We start from the raw sequence: 23,535 nt of genomic DNA, 5'->3' as shown, positions 1-23,535 counted from the left end.
TTTTGGTTTGCTTTTGATTTTTCATGGAAAGGAGAAAAAAAGGAGGCTCTGAGAGGTGAGGACATGTAGGGGCTCCTGTCTAGGGAGGGGCACTAACACCCTCGGGCATGCGTCACAGTCAAGTCTGGGGGGACCCACATTATGGCTAGACCAGGGTTTCTCAATTTTGTCACTACTGACATTCTGGATCAAATAATTCTTTGTGATAGGGCTGTCCTGAGCATGCTTAGTAGTAACCCAGGTCTCTGCCTACTAGTGCCAGAAGCCCCTCTCATCCTCGGTCACAGTGGTGACAATCAAAACCATCTCTAGGAAAAAAAAAAACAAAAAAACCCACCATCTCTAGGCATTGCCAAATGTCCTGGGGCAAGTGGGGGAGGGGTGGACAAAACCTCCCTTGAATGAGAGCCACCAGTCAAGAATCTACTACACAATACCTACTCAGACCATTTTAGCAGCCACCATGTATTGAGCATTTACAAGTAGTACCTCCAATCTCCATGCTCATATTACTAGGAAGGCTTTTAAAGTATAAGTTAAAGTTGAAGAAACTGAGGCTCAGACACTTAAAAGTAACTTGCCCCAAATTGAACAGCTGGTAGATCTGAGCTTCTGACTGAGGTGGGTCTGACTAGTTCCAAAGCTCATATAGTTTCTGCTGCAACACTCCCTCTCTCTAGACAATTAAGAATGCTTTTTTCTTTCAATCAGGGAAATTCTTCTCAAGTCAACTCAAGTCCGAAAGTATTTATTGAAAAGCCATGAGAAGCTGCAAGAGAAATCTAAGCTGTCGCTCCTCTCAAGGAGGTTTCAATATCAATGTCATTGGGAAGGTCAGTATCTTACACAACACTGTTAGTTACAGAGTAACATGAGGCAGTCTGAGTTTGGGCCAAAATGAACATCTCTAGAGGTAGATTTTTGTGAACTGAACGCCTTTTGTGTACGTCTGCTTCACGTGTCCTTTCACTGTTAATCCTGATAATAAAAAAAAGAGGAAGGAGGAAGGAAGCCTTGAAATTCATGGCATCGACTGGCCGCACATCCTAACAAATATTAATGATTTTGCCTTGGGTTGAGCTGTGGGTTGCTTCCAGCCAAGCACTCAGCTATCTTCTTTCGGGCTCTCTGCATGAACTCCACATTCCCCCTTTCCCTTCGTATGGCGGTGTACTCGTAAGCCTTGAGCTTGCTGTAGTAATCGGAGAACTTGTTGTAGAGGATGGAAATGGGCATCCCGTTGAGGATGATCCCGAAAGCGATGCAGAGGAAGGCAAAAAGCCGGCCCAGGTGAGTCTCTGGGTACATGTCTCCATAGCCCACAGTGGAGATGCTCACCTGTGAGGGAGGGAAAGCAGAATGGAATTGTCAGCATCGAGAGCGAGGAGAAGAAAGGGAGAGAACCAGGCAGGGACAGGTGGCTTCCGTCCTGCTGAAGGTGCACCTGGTTGTATAACAGCTCCTCACGGAGCGTTAGGAGGTGCTGGAAAGGTGGCCTGCAAGACCTGGGGCATGGAAAGAACATAAGCTTTGGAGCTGAAAGGCTTGGCTTTAAACCCTATCACTTATCAATTTTCTTACTTACCATACAGGGGAGTTATATCTACTTTAAAGGGTTGTTGTGAAGGGCACAGAAGAATAATGTGTGTGAAGTTCCTGGTGTAGAATAGGCTCAATAAAGGTAGGTCTTTGCCTGCCTTCAGCTGGGGCCAAATTTAGGACAGAGTCCCTGGATTTGCCTACATGATACACGAACGGGAAAGAGCTTGGGCTTAGAACCAATCAGACCTGGTTCAAGTCCTGACTCTGGCCCTTCCCAGCTGAGTGACCTTGGGCAAAACATTCAGAGTCTCTAAGCCTTGGTTCCTGCATCTAAAACAGGGGGATAATAGCTAACTCTCGGGATTCTTGTGAAGACTAAATAAGAAAATGATGATAAAGCACTTCACACACACTTTGTCAGGCACGCACAAAGCATTAAGCAACCTCCTCTGTGGTCCTTCTCTCATCCTTAAAATAGAGACAGTTGTAATAGTTCTCAGAGTTGTTAGGCAGTTCAAATGAGATATTTTATATGAAGGTGCTTTAATTGCAAATGTCTGGAGAAACACACTCATTATTTTGCGATGGGACTTTTGTAAGACGTCACCGACCAAAACTATGTTCACCCTGCATGAAAGTCCTCCCATCACACTTGTCACACTGCTTTAAATTCCACTAATTAGAGATTTATTTAGGTTAACAAGCTTCTGTTTTAAAATGCAGATACCCACATGGGACTAGTTATCAGTCGATGTAGCCGGAGAAAACCCAGAAAAATCTCTCGGGGCCTGTGTTTTGTTTTGTTTTGTTTTGTTTTTGTGGTACACGGGCCTCTCACTGCTGTGGCCTCTCCCGTTGCGGAGCACAGGCTCCGGACGCGCAGGCTCAGCGGCCATGGCTCATGGGCCCAGCCGCTCCGCGGCATGTGGGATCTTCCCGGACCGGGGCACGAACCTGTATCCTCTGCATTGGCAGGCGGAATCTCAACCACTGCGCCACCAGGGAAGCCTTCGGGGCCTGTTTTTCATGCCTCATGTCCTAAGACTCCCTTTGGTCCCCAGACTCTTGGCAAAATTACTAGACGCCTTTTAGGCAGGGCTGTTGATTACAGTTGAAAAAATTGTGCATCGCACAACTCCAGGGGGCAACATTGGCTTCATCGATTTGTGTCGTCGCACAGTCTTCCAGCATATGCTTTTATAAAATGTACAGTCACCGTGTTGATCTGTACAGAGACAGCCTTTAACTTAGAAATGCAGACATTTTTGTTTCGATGATGTAAGGATTAATTTGAACTTAAAGTAAGTATGATTGATTAGTTAGAATGAAATGGAGAAGTGGGCCAGCTGGGCAAATCTGGTGGAGCTGATAAGAACCAGAGCTCCATCCAGCCCTTAAAAAGGGGAAGGTTGGGGCTTCCCTGGTGGCGCAGTGGTTGAGAGTCCGCCTGCCAATGCAGGGGACACGGGTTTGTGCCCCGGTCCAGGAAGATCCCACATGCCACGGAGCAGCTGGGCCCATGAGCCATGGCCACTGAGCCTGTGTATCTGGAGCCTGTGCTCCGCAATGGGAGAGGCCACAACAGTGAGAGGCCCGCCTACCACAAAAAAAAAAAAAAGGGGGGGGAAGGTTGCAACTCCTCTTGGGGTGGGTGGCACACTACCTCTCACTACTCCGTCTCTGGGGAGAGAACTGCTGAGGGCTGGGCTGCCCTCCTCACAGTGGAAAAACACAAGGCAGCATCTAACAGAGGCAGGAGGGTGTCGACTAGGTTAAGGAAGCAGGTGTGGCACTAGGCCACATGGGTTTGAATCCATTTCCCAGCTGTGGGATTTGGGCAAGTCGCCTAAATTCTCTCTGCCTCAGTTTCTACTTTTGAAACGTGGAGAGAATAATAGTGCGCACCTCACAGGACTGTTACAGGAATTGAAGGAGCCGCACAGGGTGTGTGAGGGATAATGTTAGTTCTTGTGCTTGTTAGACCAGCGGGCTGTGGAAAGAAGCTCTTCCCTGGCTCCTGAGAATGCTGTGTGAGGGAGATTGGTGGGGGGACACTCTGTCTCCAGTAGAGAATCTGCTTTTCCCACCTTCTCGACCAAAGGGCCATGAGAGGCAGTGATAAAATAAGATTGTGGGCTAATCTTAAAGAAAAAAGCTTGCTCTGTGTGTGTGTGTGTGTGTGTGTGTGTGTGTGCGTGCGTGTGTGCATGCGTGCGTTTCTTGTCACTGGCCACGCTGAAAGTAAAAGAACCCGAGTCAGATCTCTGTCCAGGTGTGTGAACAGCTTTCATTTGTCACTAACCCTGTCACTCGTACCTCTGTGTGAATGTTTAGTCCATTGACCTTCCCTGGAGGAGGCCTAAAGGGAGTCTGGATATAAGAGCGAGTGACAGGAAGGGGTCGTTTCAGAACAGGAAGCATCCATGAAGGGCCAAATCAGAGGCTTCGGTAAACCAGCCCCTCAAGGGTCCAGGATTGGGGGAGGGTTGGAGACAGGAGGATGCAGAGGAAGGAAAGTAATTGAGACAAAGTACCTAATTTAAACCTCTGCTCAGTCCCCACACTGGCTTTGCTTCCCTCCCAACCCCAATTTCTTTTTCTGGCTGAACTTTGAGCAAAAGGTCAAAAGCAAAGAGAATTGGCTGAAGGAAGATTAAATATTTGATGTGCAAAATATGGTCTAAATATTTTTGTATATCTTGGATCTCTATTTTTAGAGAAAAGACCTCTTCTGCTACGAGACTCTGTATGACTGATTCTGAAGAATTTGTTCAAAACGCGTAGCTAATTTATGCACTGTCTGTTTGACTCAGCCGTTGATCTGCTTCTTGCTTCTTGGCTCCAGAGGAACTGTGGATTCCTTGGTTTTTGGAAACTTTTTCTCCATGTTCCACAGGCCAAACCATTTCTCCCTGAATGAGCATGAAAGATGGAAGCTCCCAGAAAGACCAAAGTGACCTCCCAGAGTGAGTTCTCACATTAGCAGGAGTGGGGTTTGGAAATGTGACTGAAATTTCTGCAGTCCGTCTTAAAATCCTGAAAACACTGACTGGCCCAGCCCCTCTGGAAACTTACCATTCCGTTGAAAATTTACCTATTTTCCCTAGCCATTGGACCCCCCCAAAGCCAGAATGTAACCTTTCCCTACCAGCTCACCCACTAATCAGCAAATCCTGACCCACTAAACCTTACAAGGAGAACAAGTAACCAGTTTTTCTCTGAAACTTTAGAATAACTGTACTTGAATTTCTCCTTCAGCAAGGAATGTTTGTTTCCTTCATAATGACCTACGCACAGATTACATTTTAGCACCCAGTAATCCCTGCATCTAGGAATTATGATCTCAGGGAATAAAACTGATTTTTCAAAAGGATTAACACCTCTTCTTAGTTTTCCCAAAGAATTCGAGGTGGTAAAGACTAACATTTTCTGGTTAAAATGATTACATACTTCAATGCATATTGTCCTTTAAAGGATTTAGCTTCAAAGGCTCTACTTAGCTTACCCATGCTGCCGTTGCTACAAATATTTTAGGAATTCCTCTCTGGGATTATAATCTGCACAGAGGATTCAGTGGCATGACCTTGAAACAAGTGTTCTTATCCCCCTTGAGGGTTAACTCTAGGTGCCGGTCTTCAACTCAAGAGTCTTGACTATTTAAAAATATTGAATCCACCTTCAAAAAAGTAAAGATTTAGCCCCACTACAAAGAAGTATTAATAAATGGACATGTCACAGGTGCTGGAGATAATTCCCCAGTGGAATTCAAAAAATGTTTTGATCAGTGGAAACACTGTTAGAATGAGGTCATGGGTAATCACCTTGAAAAGAACAACCGGCCTCATCCGTATATGAAAGTTCTGACATGTACATAAATTGTACAATAAGGGGGAGGTGTGCAGAAGCTAAGGCAAGTTCGGGATCTATTCCTAGAAATAGTGACAAAGCCTTCCACACCCTCAGCTTACTTGCTACTTCTCCCTGCCCTCTACAATTCTATCATGTCCCGCTCAAGTTACATTGGCCAACAGGAGGAGTTTAGAGAGACAAAAGGGGACCACCCCAAAATCAGGAGTCGGCCAGATCAAAAGTCATAAAAGTGCCTAAGAGCCTTTGCCCCCCTTTATGGCTCCTGTGCTTTTTCTGAAGAAGCTAGGAGAACTTTAATGCCTTCTGTGCTGGACATTTACTCATTATCTCTCAGCCCTAAGCCCGATACCCTTCTGCGCTCTTTTTTTGTAATTCAGCGGCTGCGAAGATGCAAACTACATTTCTCAGATTTCCTTGCCTGCTGTCTTCTGCTTAGGTTCTGCCAATGAGAGACACGGTTGGGAGACTAGAAGATGGAATGAGGGAGTAAGAGTCTCTCTTCCTGCTTCTGGTTTCTGTCATCATCCTTCAACAACAGCAGATAGCTGTGGCTCAGGCATCTTTCGCACACCCAGCACGAGCCTCGTGGTGCCATCTTAGGGGTCCGGCAACAGCTACACAGTGGTTCCTTCTCTGTACTCCTAGGTTCCAGTAACTCTACCTTCTCCCATTTGTCTCCCCAGTTCTGGGGCCAACACTCTTTCCTACAGTTACCAATCTTCGGGTTATCTCACTTTCTCCTTTTTGCTCTTCCAGCCTATGTATCTATCTCCCTGTATAAAATTCCTTCTGTTTAAAATATCCCACGTTTTGTTTTCTGTTATCCTAATTCACCTTCCAAAGGGGTCTTCTCAAAGCAAGCAAGCCATCAGTAAAAATAAAATAAAATTAATCTCAGTGATCTTCTAAGTGCCACCTATTTGCAAGGAAATGATAGCATGCTTGAGGAAAACCAAGATAGAAACAAGGTCTCTGGGCTACAACTATCTGATGCTTCACCTAGAGATAGTTTTCGTTAATTTTTGAAGGAATGAGTTCATGACATAGTTTCCTATTTAGTTTCTATAGCTGTAACTTGCTCTGGAAAGCTCAGAAGGAAATGGTCTGTTGAACAGTCCAATTGTCCTTTTCTCCTTAAAAACATAGCCACAACAGGCCAAAGCTCACGGCTTCATCATAGAGCTAATTGTTCTTGTTGAGCTATGCCGAGCATTTCCCACACCCAGGCAACCCGGAGAGTCCCAACACGGCTGGAGCTGCTCCAGGCATGGGCCTGTTTATTTGGACACTCAGAAACTCTCCCAAGATGGAACGGCTGACCCTTTTGTGCATCTTACAGCCTCTCTCTTTTCCCCAGGAGAGAAGGAATCGCTTCTGTTTTCTTTTCCCAAAAATGAATCTGGAAGCAAAGGTTATTGCTTCCATGTGATAAAGGCTATCAGCTAGTCAGATATGGTACCTTCTATTCATTGAGGACAGAGTACAGGCTAGTGTTTTTACATATGTTTCCTATTACATCAGTGCTGACAAATAACCTCCATTTGACACACGAGTAGGATGGGTCTATCTTATATCCTAATGCATGAGCATTTGCAGACATGAGTGTCCATGAGGGATTTGTTCTGCAGCTGTAGGAGAATTCACAATAATGAAAATTACTGTGTTTCTCTTAAAACCCCGAGTTGAATTACAGAGGAAGGTTGCAGGATGCTTGGCATAGATAGAGGGGAGATTATTAAAAAGTCAGATTTTGGGGTTGTCTGAGAGTACTAAAAACACACGGAGGGAAGGATTAGAAAACCTGTCTCTAATGCGGGTGAATATACCACAAGGGCTGCAGCACTGGAGTGGGGCAAGAAAATATCGATCCTGTTTCTCTTTACCTCTTTATATTTTCAATGTGTGAGTGTATGTTTTCTGATACACATAATATATTTGAGCAGTAATATCTTAATGTAGTAGAATGATTGTATTACTGGACCCAATTCTTTGTATCTTCCTGTATCCAAGCTCTTTGCCATAAAACTTTGCATTGCTTTCCTACAGTGAGTGGGCTAACCTGCTTTTCCCGTTGACTCTGAGTTTGGCCTTGTGACTCGCTCTGGCCAATGAGTTGAGCAAGTGTCATGAACAGAAGCTTATCAGTGCTTGCATGATTGGGCTTGCACTCTCTCTCTCTTGCCCTTTGCCACGACCATGGATACATGCCTGCTGGATGATGAAAGACCTAGTCTCCTTCTTCATCCAGCTGTCAGCCAGCTGACCATCAGACTGTGACGTGAGCAGCTGACACCAGTCCAAGGTTCTTCTAACCCTGTACTTGAAACCATTCTGAGTTGCTGACTTGCAAACTCACAAGGCAAATAGATGCTTGACATTTCGAACCACTGAATTTTGGGGTGGTTTGTGATGCATTGTTATTATAGCAATAAATAGCTTCTAACTTACGATTAACTAAACACATATTTATCATGGGTGTGTGCTCAGAATTTTTTAAATTATGAGATGTATGATAAATAAAATGCTTGGAGACTATTGCATCAGAGTTACTTTTAGGATTCTACTTCTCAGATTCTCATGTCTGCTTGGTCACGTCTATTTAGATGACTTCCTTCTCAGCATTCAAGATTTAGTTCAATGTCATCTTCTCCAAGAAGGCTTCTCTGACTATTCCACTAGTCCATCAAAGATAGATTCTGCCACCCAGATCACTCTCTATCCCATTATCCTATATAAGACACACTCATATCTTAAATGATTTATTATCTTTCTCCATTAGGATGTAAACACCATGAGGGAAAAAATTTCACCTTATTTTTGTTTTTCCCTTATTACTCGGTATCCCTAGCATTTAGAATACTCCTTGGCACACTAAGTGCTCAAAAATAATCTTGCTCACCTCCAGTGCTGGACACCCTACGCCAAACAACTAGCAAGACAGGAACACAACCCCACCCATTAGCAGACAGGCTGCCTAAAATCATACTAAGTTCACAGACACCCCAAAACACACCACTGGACACGGCCCTGCCCACCAGAAAGACAAGACCCAGCCTCATCCACCAGAACACAGGCACTAGTCCCCTCCACCGGGAAACCTACACAACCTACTGAACCAACCTTAGCCACTGGGGGCAGACACCAAAAACAATGGGAACTACGAACCTGCAGTCTGCGAAAAGGAGACTCCAAACACAGTAAGTTAAGCAAAATGAGAAGACAGAGAAATACGCAGCAGATGAAGGAGCAAGGTAAAAACCCACCAGACCAAACAAATGAAGAGGAAATAGGCAGTCTACCTGAAAAAGAATTCAGAGTAATGATAGTAAAGATGATCCAAAATCTTGGAAATAGAATGGAGAATATACAAAAAACGTTTAACAAGGACCTAAAGGAACTAAAGAGCAAACAAACAATGATGAACAACACAATAAATGAAAGTAAAAATTCTCTAGAAGGAATCAATAGTGGAATAACTGAGGCAGAAAAATGGATAAGTGACCTGGATGATAAAATAGTGGAAATAATTACCACAGAGCAGAATAAAGAAAAAAAGATGAAAAGGATTGAGGACATTCTCAGAGACCTCTGGGACAACACTAAATGCACCAACATTTGAATTATAGGGGTCCCAGAAGAAGAAGAGGAAAAGAAAGGGACTGAGAAAATATTTGAAGAGATTATGGTTGAAAACTTCCCTAACATGGGAAAGGAATTAGTTAATCAAGTCCAGGAAGCACAGATAGTCCAACACAGGATAAATCCAAGGAGAAGCACGCCAAGACACATATTAATCAAACTATCAAAAATTAAATAAAAAAATATTAAAAGCAGCAAGGGAAAAGCAACAAGTAACATACAAGGGAATCTTCATAAGGTTAACAGCTGATCTTTTAGCAGAAGTTTTACAAGCCAGAAAGGATTGGCAGGACATATTTAAAGTGATGAAACGGAAAAGCCTACAACCAAGATTACTCTACCCAGCAAGGATCTCATTCAGATTCAACATGGAAATTAAAACCTTTACAGACAAGCAAAAGGTAAGATAATTCAGCACCACCAAGCCAGCTTTACAACAAATGCTAAAGGAACTTTTCTAGGCAGGAAACACAAGAGAAGGAAAAGACCTATGATAACAAACCCCCCCAAATTAAGAAAATTGTAATAGGAACATACATATCGACAATTACCTTAAATGTAAATGGATTAAAGGCTCCAACCAAAAGACATAGACTGGCTGAATGGATACAAAAACAAGACCCGTATATATGCTGTCTACAAGAGACCCACTTCAGACCTAGGGGCACATACAGACTGAAAGTGAGGGGATGGAAAAAGATATTCCATGCAAATGGAAATCAAAAGAAAGCTGGAGTAGCAATTCTCATACCAGACAAAAGAGACTTTAAAATAAAGACTATTACAAGAGACAAAGAAGGACACTACAGAATGATCAAGGGATCAATCCAAGAAGAAGATATAACAATTGTAAATATTTATGCACCCAACATAGGATCACCTCAATACATAAGGCAAATGCTAACAGCCATAAAAGGGGAAATCGACAGTAACATGACTTTAACACTGCACTTTCACCAATGGACATCATCCAAAATGAAAATAAATAAGGAAACACAAACTTAAAATGATACCGTAAACAAGATGGACTTAACTGATAGTTATAGGACATTCCATCCAAAAACAACAGAATACACTTTCTTCTCAAGTGCTCATGGAACATTCTCCAAGACAGATCATATCATGGGTCACAAATCAAGCCTTGGTAAATTTAAGAAAATTGAAATCGTATCAAGTATCTTTTCTGACCGCAATGCTATGAGACTAGATATCAATTACAGGAAAAAAACTGTAAAAAATACAAACATATGGAGGCTAAACAGTATGCTACTAAATAACCAAGGGATCACTGAAGAAATCAAAGAGGAAATCAAAAAATACCTAGAAGCAAATGACAATGAAAACACGACAACCCAAAACCGATGGGATGCAGCAAAACCAGTTCTAAGAGGGAAGTTTATAGCAGTACAATCCTACCTCAAGAAACAAGCATCTCAAATAAACAATCTAACCTTACACCTAAAGCAATTAGAGAAAGAGGAACAAATAAAACCCCGAAGTTAGCAGAAGGAAAGAAATCATAAAGATCAGATCAGAAATAAATGAAAAAGAAATGAAAGAAATGATAGCAAAGGTCAATAAAACTAAAAGCTGGTTCTTTGAGAAGATAAACAAAATTGATAAACCATTAGCCAGACTCATCAAGAAAAAAAGGGAGAAGACTCTAATCAACAGAATTAGAAATGACAAAGGAGAAGTAACAACTGACACTGCAGAAATACAAAGGATCATGAGAGATTACTACAAGCAACTCTATGCCAATAAAATGGACAACCTGGAAGAAATGGACAAATTCTTAGAAAAGCACAACCTTCCGAGACTGAACCAGGAAGAAATAGAAAATATAAATAGACCAATCACAAGCACTGAAATTGAAACTGTGATTAGAAATCTTCCAACAAACAAAAGCCCAGGACCAGATAGCTTCACAGGTGAATTCTATCAAACATTTAGAGAAGAGCTAACACCTATCCTTCTCAAACTCTTCCAAAATATAGCAGAGGGAGGAACATTCCCAAACTCATTCTACGAGGCCACCATCACCCTGATACCAAAACCAGATAAGGATGTCACAAAGAAAGAAAACTACAGGCCAATATCACTGATGAGCATAGATGCAAAAATCCTCAACATAATACCAGCAAACAGAATCCAACAGCACACTAAAAGGATCATACAGCATGATCAAGTGAGGTTTATCCCAGGAATGCAAAGATTCTTCAATATATGCAGATCAATCAATGTGATACCCCATATTAACAAACTGAAGAATAAAAATCATATGATCATGATAAAATTTATCATGATAAATTTATGATAAAACTTCTCCAGAAAGTAGGCATAGAGGGAACCTACCTCAACATAATAAAGGCCATATATGACAAACCCACAGTCAACATTGTTCTCAATGGTGAAAACTGAAACCATTTCCTCTAAGATCAGGAACAAGACAAGGTTGCCCACTGTCACCCACTGTTATTCAACATAGTTTGGGAACTTTTAGCCACAGCAATCAGAGACAAGAAAGAAATAAAATGAATCCAAATCAGAAAAGAAGTAAAACTGTCACTGTTTGCAGATGACATGATACTATACATAGAGAATCCTAAAAATGCTACCAAAAATCTACTAGAGCTAATCAGTGATTTTGGTAAAATAGCAGGATACAAAATTAATGCACAGAAATCTCTTGCATTCCTATATGCTAATGATGAAAAATCTGAAAGAGAAATTAAGGAAACACACCCATTTACCATTGCAACAAAAAGAATAAAATATCTAGGAATATACCTACCTAAGAAGACAAAAGACATGTAGGCAGAAAACTGTAAGAAACTGATGAAAGAAATTAAAGATGATACAAACAGGTGGAGAGATATACCATGTTCTTGAATTGGAAGAATCAACATTGTGAAAATGACTATACTACCCAAAGCAATCTTCAGATTCAATGCAATCCCTATCAAACTGCCAAAGGCATTTTTCACAGAACTAGAACAAAACATTTTGCAATTTGTATGGAAACACAAAAGACCCCGAATAGCTGAAGTAATCTTGAGAAAGAAAAACGGAGCTGGAGGCATCAGGCTCCCTGACTTCAGACTATACTACAAAGCTACAGTAATCAAGACAGTATGGTACTGGCACAAAAAAAAGAAATATAGATCAATGGAACAGGATAGAAAGCCCAGAGATAAACCCATGCACATGTGGTCACCTTATCTTTGATAAAGGAGGCAAGAGTATACAATGGAGAAAAGACAGCCTTTTCAGTAAGTGGTGCTGGGAAAACTGGACAGCTACATGTAAAAGAATGAAATTAGAACACTCCCTAACACCATACACAAAAGTAAACTCAAAATGGATTAAAGATCTAAATGTAAGGCCAGACACTATAAAACTCTTAGATGAAAACATAGGTAGAACACTCATGACATAAATCACAGCAAGATCCTTTTTGACCCACCTCCTAGAGAAGTGGAGTAAAAACAAAAATAAACAAAGGGGAGCTAATGAAACTTAAAAGCTTTTGCACAGCAAAGGAAACTATAAAACAAACGAAAAGACAGCCCTCAGAATGGGAGAAAATATTTGCAAATGAAACAACTGATAAAGGATTAATCTCCAAAATATACAAGCAGCTCATGCAGCTCAATATCAAAAAAAAAACAAACAATCCGATCCAAAAATGGGAAGAAGTCCTAAACAGACATTTCTCCAAAGAAGACATACAGGTTGCCAACAAACACATGAAAGGATGCTCAACATCAGTCATCATTAGAGAAATGCAAATCAAAACTACAATGAGATATCATCTCACACCCGTCAGAATGACCATCATCAAAAAATCTACAAACAGTAAATGATGGAGAGGGTGTGAAGAAAAGGGAACCCTCTTGCACTGTTGGTGGTAATGTAAACTGATACAGCCACTATTGAGAACAGTATGGAGGTTCCTTAAAAAAGTAAAAATAGAACTACTGTATGACCCAGCAATCCCACTACTGGACATATACCCTGAGAAAACCATAATTCAAAAAGAGTCATGTACCACAATGTTTATTGCATTTCTATTTACAATAGCCAGGACATGGAAGCAACCTAAGTGTCTATCGACAGATGAATGGATAAAGAAGATATGGCACATATATACAGTGGAATATTACTCAGCCATAAAAAGAAATGAATTGAGTTATTTGTAGTGAGGTGGATGGACCTAGAGTCTGTCACACATTGTGAAGTAAGTCAGAAAGAGAAAAACAAATACTGTATGCTAACACACATATATGGAGTCTTAAAAAAATGGTTCTGAAGAACCTAGGGGCAGGACAGTTATAAAGACGCAGACATAGAGAATGGACTTGAGGACACAGGATGGGGGTGGAAGGGTAAGCTGGGAGGAAGTGAGAGAGTGGCATTGACACATACACACTACCAAATAGATAGGTAGTGGGAAGCAGCTGCATAGCACAGGGAGATCAGCTTGGTGCTTTGTGTCCACCTAGAGGGGTGGGATATGGAGGGTGGGAGGGAGTCGCAAGAGGGAAGGGATATGGGGATACATGTATACCTATAGCTGATTCACTTTGTTATACAGCAGAAACTAACACACCATTGTAAAGCAATTATACTGCAATAAAGATGTTAAAAAAAAATCTTGCTCAATGAATGAAGAAGATGGAATTTTGTGAAGAATTGGTCCTAATATTTTGCATCTTTTTACTTGGCATCTTCTTTTCTCTTTGCTATATTGAAAATAAGGGCCCTTACTACACAATATGCAATGTCATAACAAGTATAGAGAAGAATTGGGTTAATAGTATATTGGTCCTGGGGAACAGAGCAGTCCTCAAATGTTCAAGGGGAGTTGCTCCTATTATTTTCATAGGTTAGTTTAGAAACGAACACAAGCTATCAGTCTTTAATCCATAATGATTTTTAATAGTATATATAATTCTCAGAGAATAAAATGGATGAAGGTCATTGGTAAAGGTTAAGGTTGGTAAATGGTAGGTTGACATGTGTAAATTCTGGCCTGTGAAAATAGTGCCTGATAGAGCTAATAGCTACAAAAGAAAATTCACATTGGTAAAAGCAATAATTAGTAAAATTTGTTACAGATAGAAACTGAATGGTGATTCAAGTTTTATTGTAAAGTCTATAGAAAACAGTGACCTTGAGTAAGATAATTTTTGTTAATATTAAAAGGGGGATAATTTGAAAATTTAAATGTTATTAAACAATAAACACATCAAGAAATTAAAGGGGATCACTAGGCATTCACTTAAGGAATTTTTTTAAAAAGAAAAATCCATTATTAGGAATAGAATTCTTATCAAAAATTTTATATTAATATACAAAAGGTAAAAGACGTTTTGTGTATTCAGAATATAGTATCAAAGAGTTCACTAGGTGCAGCTTACATACGCTAGCCTTCTAAGATACTTGGACGAATGGAAACTTGACTCTCTAAAACTTGGTATTATATCATCAGCCTGTGGATTTTCTCTTTTCCCTCCTTGCTTTACTCACCTCCAAAGTAAATGGCATTTGCTGGGGACAAATCATCCTTCATCAACCCCGTCTGTACACATGATTTATCTACTATGGGGATGACCTCTTGTCATTTGGAATATGATCAAAGGAGCGGCATTTGGCCAGCTCGTTTGGAAGAGCCTCACATCACCCCATCACTGAAGAAAACTCACACATCTTGTTGTATATATGAGAGCTCTGCTTTCCAGGGAAGCAAGACTCACTGAATTGCAGAGCTCTACACCCTCCCCTTTTGAGATGAGGAAACTGAAGATAGGGAGTTAGGGAGTGAGGTTTCACAGTTAATCATGGAGGATCCCAGTTCATTATTAGCAGATCTGGGACAAGAATCTAAATCTAAATCTTCCATTCCACTATACTACACTATTAGTAGGAGCCCTGGGTAGGTTCATATCAGAACTCCAGACTGTGGGTTCTAACATAGCCAATGTTAGTGTTGAAAATATCCACTTTCTAATATAGGAAAAACTGGTTATATTTGCTTAATGTCTTTAAAGGCATTACAAACCATCTATTTAAAGTAAATAAGGAAAGCATACACCCAGTTCTTTCCTATGCACGTATGGCAACGTGTTCATTGATCTTAGAAGACCCAATCAATCAGCATTTCCAGTGATTCAGGGATTTTCCAAGGATTTAGTCTAGCATATCAGAAACACAGATATTTGAGTAAATGGCATAAACTATTATAAAAGGCAAACACCAAAGAAAATGACAAAAATAACTAATATACTAAGTGCAAATGAAGCAAGGCATGCAGAAATACTAAAGCTTGAAAGAGGCAGTGCTGGGCTGTGGAAAGGGCATGCATTTTGCAACTGGACAGGCTTCGGTTCCGGTCCTCACGTGACTACCTTTAGCTGCGTGTCTAAATTATTATTATAACTCAAATTATCTGCACCTCAATTCCTCTAGCTGTAAAATGGGGCAATAATGCCATGTCCCGAAAGAATTTTTGTGGCATTGGAGCAGGTTTCAGTGTTAGATGCTCCGATTTAGCTGGAACCAGTGGGATTCCAGTGAGGGTTGCCGCTCTTCAGCCACGTCTCATTTCCTCCCCTGCATACATGGATGGCTTCCTTCAAAATCTGCAGGAAAATGTTCCTCTTAAAACAATAGTGATCCTAACCACCTCACATGGTTGTGATGCTGAAATAAGATACGCTTTATAAACCACTTAGGACAATAGGTGTTCAATAAGGGACAAATAACAAGAATGACGATGATGAATCTTCCCACGAACGTGAACAATGATTATTCCTTAAAATTAGCCTCTCAGGGGTATTAAGACTAAATCTAGATTTGGAGATAACTAGGACCACACCAAATTTCTTGGACTACGTCTTTCTTACTGAACTATGTCTTTCCGACCCTTTAGCACCTACCCGTTTTTTTTGTTTTGTTTTTTCTGTTTTGTTGTTTTTATCTTTTGTTTAAGCTGGGGACATCGAAGGAATGGAGAAAGCAATGGCCGTTAAAGAAGGCAGGGCAAAGATGAGGGAACAAAGCAAGGCAGGTGGCATGACCCAGGAAGGGGAGAAGCAGCGTCTGTCGGGCTGGGGAAGTGGGTGGGAAAGCCCACGGGCCGTGGTGCTCACCGCGGCCCACCACCAGGCGTGGGGGATGCTGGTGAAGTTGGTTCCACGCACGTCGTGCTCCACGGAGTAGACGGCCGCAGAGAAGGTGAAGATGCCCATGGTGATGAAGAGCAGCAGGCAGCCCACCTGCTGGTAGCACTGGCGCAGCGTGAAGCCGAAGGCGCGCAGGCCGGTGGAGTGGCGCGCCAGCTTGAGGATGCGGAAGATGCGCAGGAGGCGCATGACGCGCAGCACCTGGCCCACCTGGCCCACGCGGCCCATGGTCTCGAGGTCGTGCTCGTGTGGCGAGTCCTTGCTGTGCACCTGGTCCTCGCTCGTGAAGCACTCGAGCAGCAGCTGCAGGTAGAGTGGCAGGATGGCCACCAGGTCCACCAGGTTGAGGGCGCTCCGCGCGAAGCGCCGCAGGTCGGGCGTGGAGGCCAGGCGCAGCAGGAACTCGAGCGTGAAGAAAGCCATGCATAGCATCTCCACGTGCTCCAGAAAGGGCTGCGGGTTGCCACTGCCCGCGCCCTTCCCCGTCTGCTGCTGCATCTCCTCTACCGTGTTGAGCGCCAGCGCCACGACGGAGATGAGCACGAAGAGGCTGGAGGCCACCCCGATGGCCTTGGCGGCCACCGACGAGAAGGGCTTCTCCATGAGGTTCCAGAGGCGACGCCGCTGCGGCCCGTAGAAGCGCATGTCTCGGAAGAGCTCCTCGGCCTCCTCGGCCTGCGCCTGCGCGCGCAGCTCACGCTGGATCTTGAGCTGCTCGCTCAGCTCGTCGCGCCTCTCCTCGAAGCAGATGAGGCAGCAGCGCGGCGCGTACTTGAGCCGCACGCCCCAGTAGCCCAGTTCCTCCAGGAAGCGGCGCGGGCACAGCTCGTCGCGCACCAGCAGCACCCCGGACGCGTAGAAGTTGTAGATGAGCTGGAAGATCTCCGGGTCGCGGTCGAAGAAGTATTCGTCCGTCTGTGCCTCATAATCGTCGCACAGGCCCAGCTGGCGGCTGCGGCTGGTGGAGGTGGCCAGGCGGCCCAGGCGCGTCTTGGGGTAGCTGGCCAGCTCGGCGTAGTCCAGGTGGTAGCTCTGGCCGCCCACGTTCACGTTCAGGGTGGACGACACGACCGGAGCGTCAGTGCCGCCTTCGCCTTGGTCGGTGGTGGCCTCTCCTGGCTGCTGGTCCTCCTCTGCCAGGTCGTCCTTCCACTGCTGGTCCTCCTCGGTATCCGTGTCCTCATCGATGTAGTAGCTACAATAGCTCTGGGTCCACGGTGGAAAGCTGGTCTGGGAGCCCGGGAGGGCCCCCACAGAGCAGATGCGCCTGCGTTGTTGGCTGCCCACTGCCTGGGATGCGTCTTCACTCTCCGTAGTATGCCAGGACCTGTAGCCCCAAGACCGCCTCCTCTCATTCTGTTTCAGCATGGCTGGAGGAAGTGGACCCTTGCCTTTTCCCTCCTGGTTGTGGTAAGGTCCCCAGCCTGCTCACTGCCACTGGTAGATGGATCACGTGCTCTGCACTGTTGTAGAGAGACCGGCCCGGACCAGCAGACCTGGGGTCCACAGCATCGCCCTCAGAGCTGTCCCTCCTCAGGCCCTGGGCAGCCCAGCCCAGCCCAGCCTGCCGGGTCTGAACGCCTAGGCAGACGGCTGTTAACTGCTCTAATCTAGCTGATAGGGAAGAAGCAAGTGTTAGGAGGGATTTAGAGCCTCTTAGTCAGTGTCCTCCCCCTCTCCCTCCACTCTGTGACCTAGGGGATGATTACGTGGTCTTAAATCTGTAGATAATCAGAAGGTGGCAGAGATGATTGCTAATAAAAATGCCAGCCAGCCCTGCCCTTAGGAAGTGCCCAGTGTCCCTGTGCTGAGATGAAATCAACTGAATTTGCTATAGAATGTAGATACCTGTGTCTTGACACTTAACTGTTGAAGTTGCAGCCTCTGCCCTAGGTAAATCCGCCATGAACAGGGACAGAGGTAGCAACAGAATGCTTAAAGTGGACCTCCTGACCAGTCACTTTTCCTCTCAGCATTTGTCTTCTGTTTCGATCATAGAAGATCTCAAATCATCTCCTTCCCATCCGGTCACATGATCACGTTGTTTTCCCAAATGTATTCCCCTTAGCAGCACTGCTCTGGAGTCTAGTCTGATGTTTAAATCTATCTCAGCTTCTTTCTCTCTCTTTGTCTCTCTCTGTCTCTGTCTCTCTCTCCCTCCCTTCTCTTAAAGGATAAGGACACGTTTCAAAGTGGAATCTCAGGATGGGTGGGTAGATGTTCTTAGGGTATCGCAACCCCGCTCAGCTGCTGTATCTAGTGACCAGACTTCCTTCCAAGGGAAAAGTCTTCATCACTCTTCAAGACATCACTTAGAAAAAGTCTCCTGCCATGTGTAAGGCACTGTGCTGGATGCTAGATGCTGGAGATGGAAACTTGATAGAGACATAGTTGCGGCCCTCAAGTTGCTCATGGTTTTGTAGGTGATATAAATATTTACATATGCAAGCACAGCGAAAGAAGTGAGTGAAAAATACAGAGGTAGCAGAGAAAAGGAAGGGATTTGTTTCAAGCAGGAATTGGTTACCGAATTCAATTTATTTTGAATAGCTAATACACATTCACTACAAAATATTCAAAAGGTACAAAGATGCGTTACGGTAGAAAATTTATTTCTCCCCCAGCTCGAATTTCTAGCTATCGAGTGTGCCTCTGAGGTTTCGGTTACCCTTCCAGAAATATTCTAAACATATATAAGCAAAAACCTGTCTCCATCTATCATCCAAGTAGCTCTTTATTACTAACACAAATTACAGTATGCTATTCACTTTGCTATTTTCCCATTAACCATGTATCTTAGAGGTGTTTTCCTATCTGAACATAAATATCTGCCTCATTTTGAAAATAGCCACTTAGTAGTTTGATGGTGACAGAATTCAGGTTGTTTTCTACCTTGGCTCTTATAAACAATGATGTAATGCATAACCTGATACCTACACTATTTTCCATGTGTCAGGATACATGAAAGATCAATTATTATAGGTGGAGCTGTTAGGTCAAAAACCACATTTGTAATCTTGATTGATAACGCCCAGTTTCCCTCATGAAAGCTTTACCAGTTGACAACTCACCATCAGTGTTTAAGAGTATATTATCACACTCCTTGAGCTCTGCCCATTTTATAGATGAAAAGTGATGTGTGAGTTCATTTTAATTTGTATTTCTCTTACTGTGAATGCAACTGAGCATCTTTTCATGTGATTCAGAGCTACTATATTACTTCCTCTATTTTTCACTGAGTTCTTGGTATTTTCTTACTGATTTGTTGGAGAGCTTTCTATATTATGAAAACAGACCCTTTGCCTGTGTTATGAATTACAAATATTTTTCCTGTTAGCCTTTGGTGAGATTTTTTCCATGTTAAATATTTATTTTATGACTTCTGGGTGTTCTATTAGAAACGTCTTCACCTCTCTATCATTCTTAAAAAATTTACTTGTTATAGTTTTATTTTTCATGTAAGGATTTGATCCATCAGGAATTAATTTTGATGTCGACAGTGAAGTAGAGACCCAACTTTATTTTCTGGGCTTTTATCCAGATGTTCAAATGCATTAACTGAATAATCTGTTGTTTCCTCGTGGATTTGTAGTGCTGTCTTTATCATATAGTTCAGTTCTATGCTTCAAACATGTTGGGACAGGTAACAGTGGCTACAAGGTCTGCACCTGATAGATTAACACTGGCAGATGGTGTTTGGCTTCCAACGGGGCTCAGACCTATGAGCTTCCAGTAAAGCCTCCTGCCAGGCCTGGCCTCTGAGTTGCTCACTGCATTTCTAGGGTTCTCCAGTCGGCATACAGTATCGATGTTGTTTCTCCAGACACACACTTGGCCATTTTCCAATGCCATCTCTTCTTTAGATTGTGTTGAGTACGGTCACAGGAGTTTTCATGTGGTGCCGAAAGTCACCTTTTTCCTTCAGAATGAATTATCCTATGATAAAAAGTGAAAGCATCACTATTTTTATATTTTTAATTTCCTCTCTTTCTATTGCAATCATGTACCACTTTTTAACCTAAACCTTTAACACTCTTATGGCTTTTGCACTTAAAAACCTTAGAGTTAGTAATGTTTGTTAGTCTCAGAGTCAAGCCACAAGCACCACAACCATGAAGTAGATTGAGGAGTTTTGCTTTGCTGGACCACGGTTAGGTGACCGGTACTCCCAACATGTGCATGTGTCGGTGTGGGCATGTGGCTTGGATTTTCTCTGATGTGTATGTACGCAAGTGCAACGGTAGATGAGTGTCCACATACGGAGACACTTCTTCACAAAGAGAACTGTCCAACCGGGGGCTGGATTTGTTCTTAGAGCAGTCAGCTGCTCCTGGCTGAGTGCATGTAAGCATCTGTAGGGCGTGCTGCAGAGGGAGACCCGCGTGGGTGGAAAGGTGGGCTGGTTGATTTTCAAGCCCCATTCTGCCTTGAGATTCCTAAGATTTTAAGTCTTTGCTTGATGTTCCATTTGTCTAGAATTCTCCACTGCCCTTCTTCTCCCTAAGTCCTTGTTCTTCAAAGTCAGCTCAGATGTCGCCTTCTCCCTCAGAGACCCTTGTCTGACATCCCTCTATTTCCCCAGGATGGGAAGCTGTCCCTTCTCGGTGTTCTCATTTAAGATAACACATCCCACTAGCTTACAATATGAGGCGCTTCTGTTAATGAAGAGTGATTTTCCCATTATAAAAATTATATACGTGCACTAAAGAAAAAGGTTAACAATAGAAAACAGAGTACTAATAAGCCATACATTAATAACAGTATCATGCCCAGATACTGTACTATGATAATGTCTACAACAACCTATCACATAGGTGCTATAATTATTCCTATTTTACAGATGAGGAAACTGAGACAGAAAAGTTAAGTGACTTATCCAAGGCTACACAGATAGTAAATGGTGGAGCTGGGCTCTGCTCCAGACTAAACATCATGCTACAAAGTAGCATATACATGAAAATCACCTAAATCTCACTATCAAAAGACTGCTGTGCTTGCTTCGGTAGCACATACACACACACACACACACAAAAGACTGTCATTATCAATATTTTAACTTGTCTCCTTACATTTAATTTTATATATATATAATTATATATGTATACTTAACATGATTGTGGTCATATTAGACATAAAATTATGTATCCTGCCTTTTTCATTCAACATTTTAACATAAGCATTTTTAGTATTTTAAAAAACACTGTAAGCATTATTTTTTTTTTTTTTTTTTTTTTTTTTGCGGTACGCGGGCCTCTCCCGTTGCGGCGTACAGGCTCCGGACGCGCAGGCTCAGCGGCCATGGCTCACGGGCCCAGCCGCTCCGCGGCATGTGGGATCTTCCCGGACCGGAGCGCAAACCCGCGGCCCCTGCATTGGCAGGCGGACTCCCAACCACTGCGCCACCAGGGAAGCCCTGTAAGCATTATTTTAAACGGCTACAAAATATTCCATGTTGTGGGTGTACCATCCATCACATGACCAAAGATCTTTTATCGAAATAGATATTTTTCCATATTCCACTATTTTAACTAGTGATGTGATAAAAGTCTTTGTCTTTGAAAGGTTGTTGGTTGGTTTGTTTTTGTATTCTGGGTTATTCCTTAAGGTAGTTTTGCCAGAGGTTTGAGGCCATTCTCTCTTAATTTTGAGCCTTCCCATGGGCCGTTCCTGCTGTTCCTTCTGCTGAGGATACTCTTTCTCCACACCACCCTGTCTCCTTCCTCTGGCTAACTCCTGTTCATCATTTAATAGATGGAAGGCTATCTCCCCTTATCCTCCCTCTAGGAATGCCTTCCCTAGTCTCCTAAGGCTGAGTTCACCTCCTCTCACTTGTGATTCTGTAACAGCTCTCTCTATGCCGATAACGGCACTTCTCACAAAACCTTATCTGCCCATAAACAAGACAGGACAGCAAGTTCCAGAAGGGCTGGACAGTGTCTGCTCTGCTTACTGTTTTTCCCCAGGGTCTAGGCCAGTGCCTGGCATATAGCAGACCTCAAAATATACTAGCTGAAAGATGGAAATATTGCATACATATTGCCAACCTGCTTTCCAATTTGCCTCACTTTACACTCTAACCAATAAAATATGGGAGTGTCTCTTTCAGCATGCCTTGGTTATGACATCATTAGCATTATCATAATTTGGTAACCAATAGGTGAAAATGACATTGCATTTTTGTTTTAACAAGGGCTATAGTAATTATTTACTTATGCGTTCCCCAATAGCTTCTGAAGTCTTCTAGGGTAAAGACAGCCTTGTAGAATATCCAAGTCTGTAGCAGATTAAAAGATATATATTGAAAAGATATGCAAGATCTCTCTGTATTAGTTCTTACAACTGCATGTGAATCTAGGATTATCTCAAAAGAAAGTGTGAAAAAGTATCTATGCTCTGTACTGACATGGCCCCAAGCCCTACTTTGAAGGGAAAGAAAACTAGTGAGCTCTGAGGCTCAGTGGCTGGGAACAGTGGCTATGAGTCCCATTGCCCTGGTGACAGAGATTTATAGGCAGCAGGGTACAATGGGAAGAATATTGGAATTCAAGCCGACAGGACTTTGCATTCTGGTTTCAAAGCTTTGGGCAAATTTCTTGACATCTTTTCGTCTCAGTTTTCTCATCTGTAAAATGTGTTGCTGGAGGATTTCCTGTGAATATAAAAGAAGAATGCCCCTCTGCTTTATTTTCAGTTGGCCTGCATATGCCCAAATCGTGGCCTATAATACTCATCAAAAGATAGTCATCTCTCCCTCATCCAGCCACCTCCTTCCCCAGTTCCTGATTTTACACCTACAACACACAAATGTACTCATTTTTAGCACCTGTAGAGTTTCTCAGCACAGAAATAATGGTCCTATTCGCCATCCACCATTAAAATGAATCCCTTTATGTTAAGGCAGTGCTGACTAACAGAACTTTCTGTGTTGATAGAAATACTCTTATGGCTGAAAATATGACTAGGGCCACTGAGGAACAGAATTTTCAATTTTATTTAATTTTAATTAATTTATATTTAAATGTAAATTATCACAAGTGGCTAGTGGCTACCATGTTGGATAGGGCAGAGTTAAGATATCATCTGTGTCTGAATCAGTGTCTTTTAAATATGCAGAGCCCCAAGGAGCAATGAACTTTTAAGACAGTAACCCTGCAGTCATAGGAGTTTGCCTCCATAAACTGGCCTACCACTTCCCAAACTAAAAGGGAATGAGACAGGGAGAAAGTAATTTTGAGAGGAATGAATGGAGCCATGAGATGAGATGGAGAAGTGTGAGTAGGTAGAGGGCAGGCTTGGG

General features: G+C 42.7%; 1 protein-coding gene and 1 long non-coding RNA gene across 2 annotated transcripts in view; one reads left to right on the top strand and one right to left on the bottom strand.

The window, feature by feature from the left end:
• The window catches only part of LOC132426644 (uncharacterized), a 102,817-nt gene that overhangs the window by 39,937 nt on the left and 39,345 nt on the right, over nucleotides 1–23,535 (top strand). The gene's annotated exons all lie outside the window — the stretch shown is intronic.
• KCNV2 (potassium voltage-gated channel modifier subfamily V member 2) lies at nucleotides 1,057–17,606 on the bottom strand. The gene is made up of 2 exons (XM_060013440.1): nucleotides 16,206–17,606; nucleotides 1,057–1,338 (listed from the first exon to the last, which is right to left on the bottom strand). Exons 1-2 carry the CDS (start codon nucleotides 17,604–17,606, stop codon nucleotides 1,057–1,059), a joined length of 1,683 nt encoding a protein of 560 aa, XP_059869423.1.

The sequence above is a fragment of the Delphinus delphis genome, chromosome 6, assembly GCF_949987515.2.
Source record: "Delphinus delphis chromosome 6, mDelDel1.2, whole genome shotgun sequence".
Lineage (NCBI taxonomy): Eukaryota > Metazoa > Chordata > Mammalia > Artiodactyla > Delphinidae > Delphinus > Delphinus delphis.
This window is presented reverse-complemented; position numbering and strand designations above follow the sequence as displayed.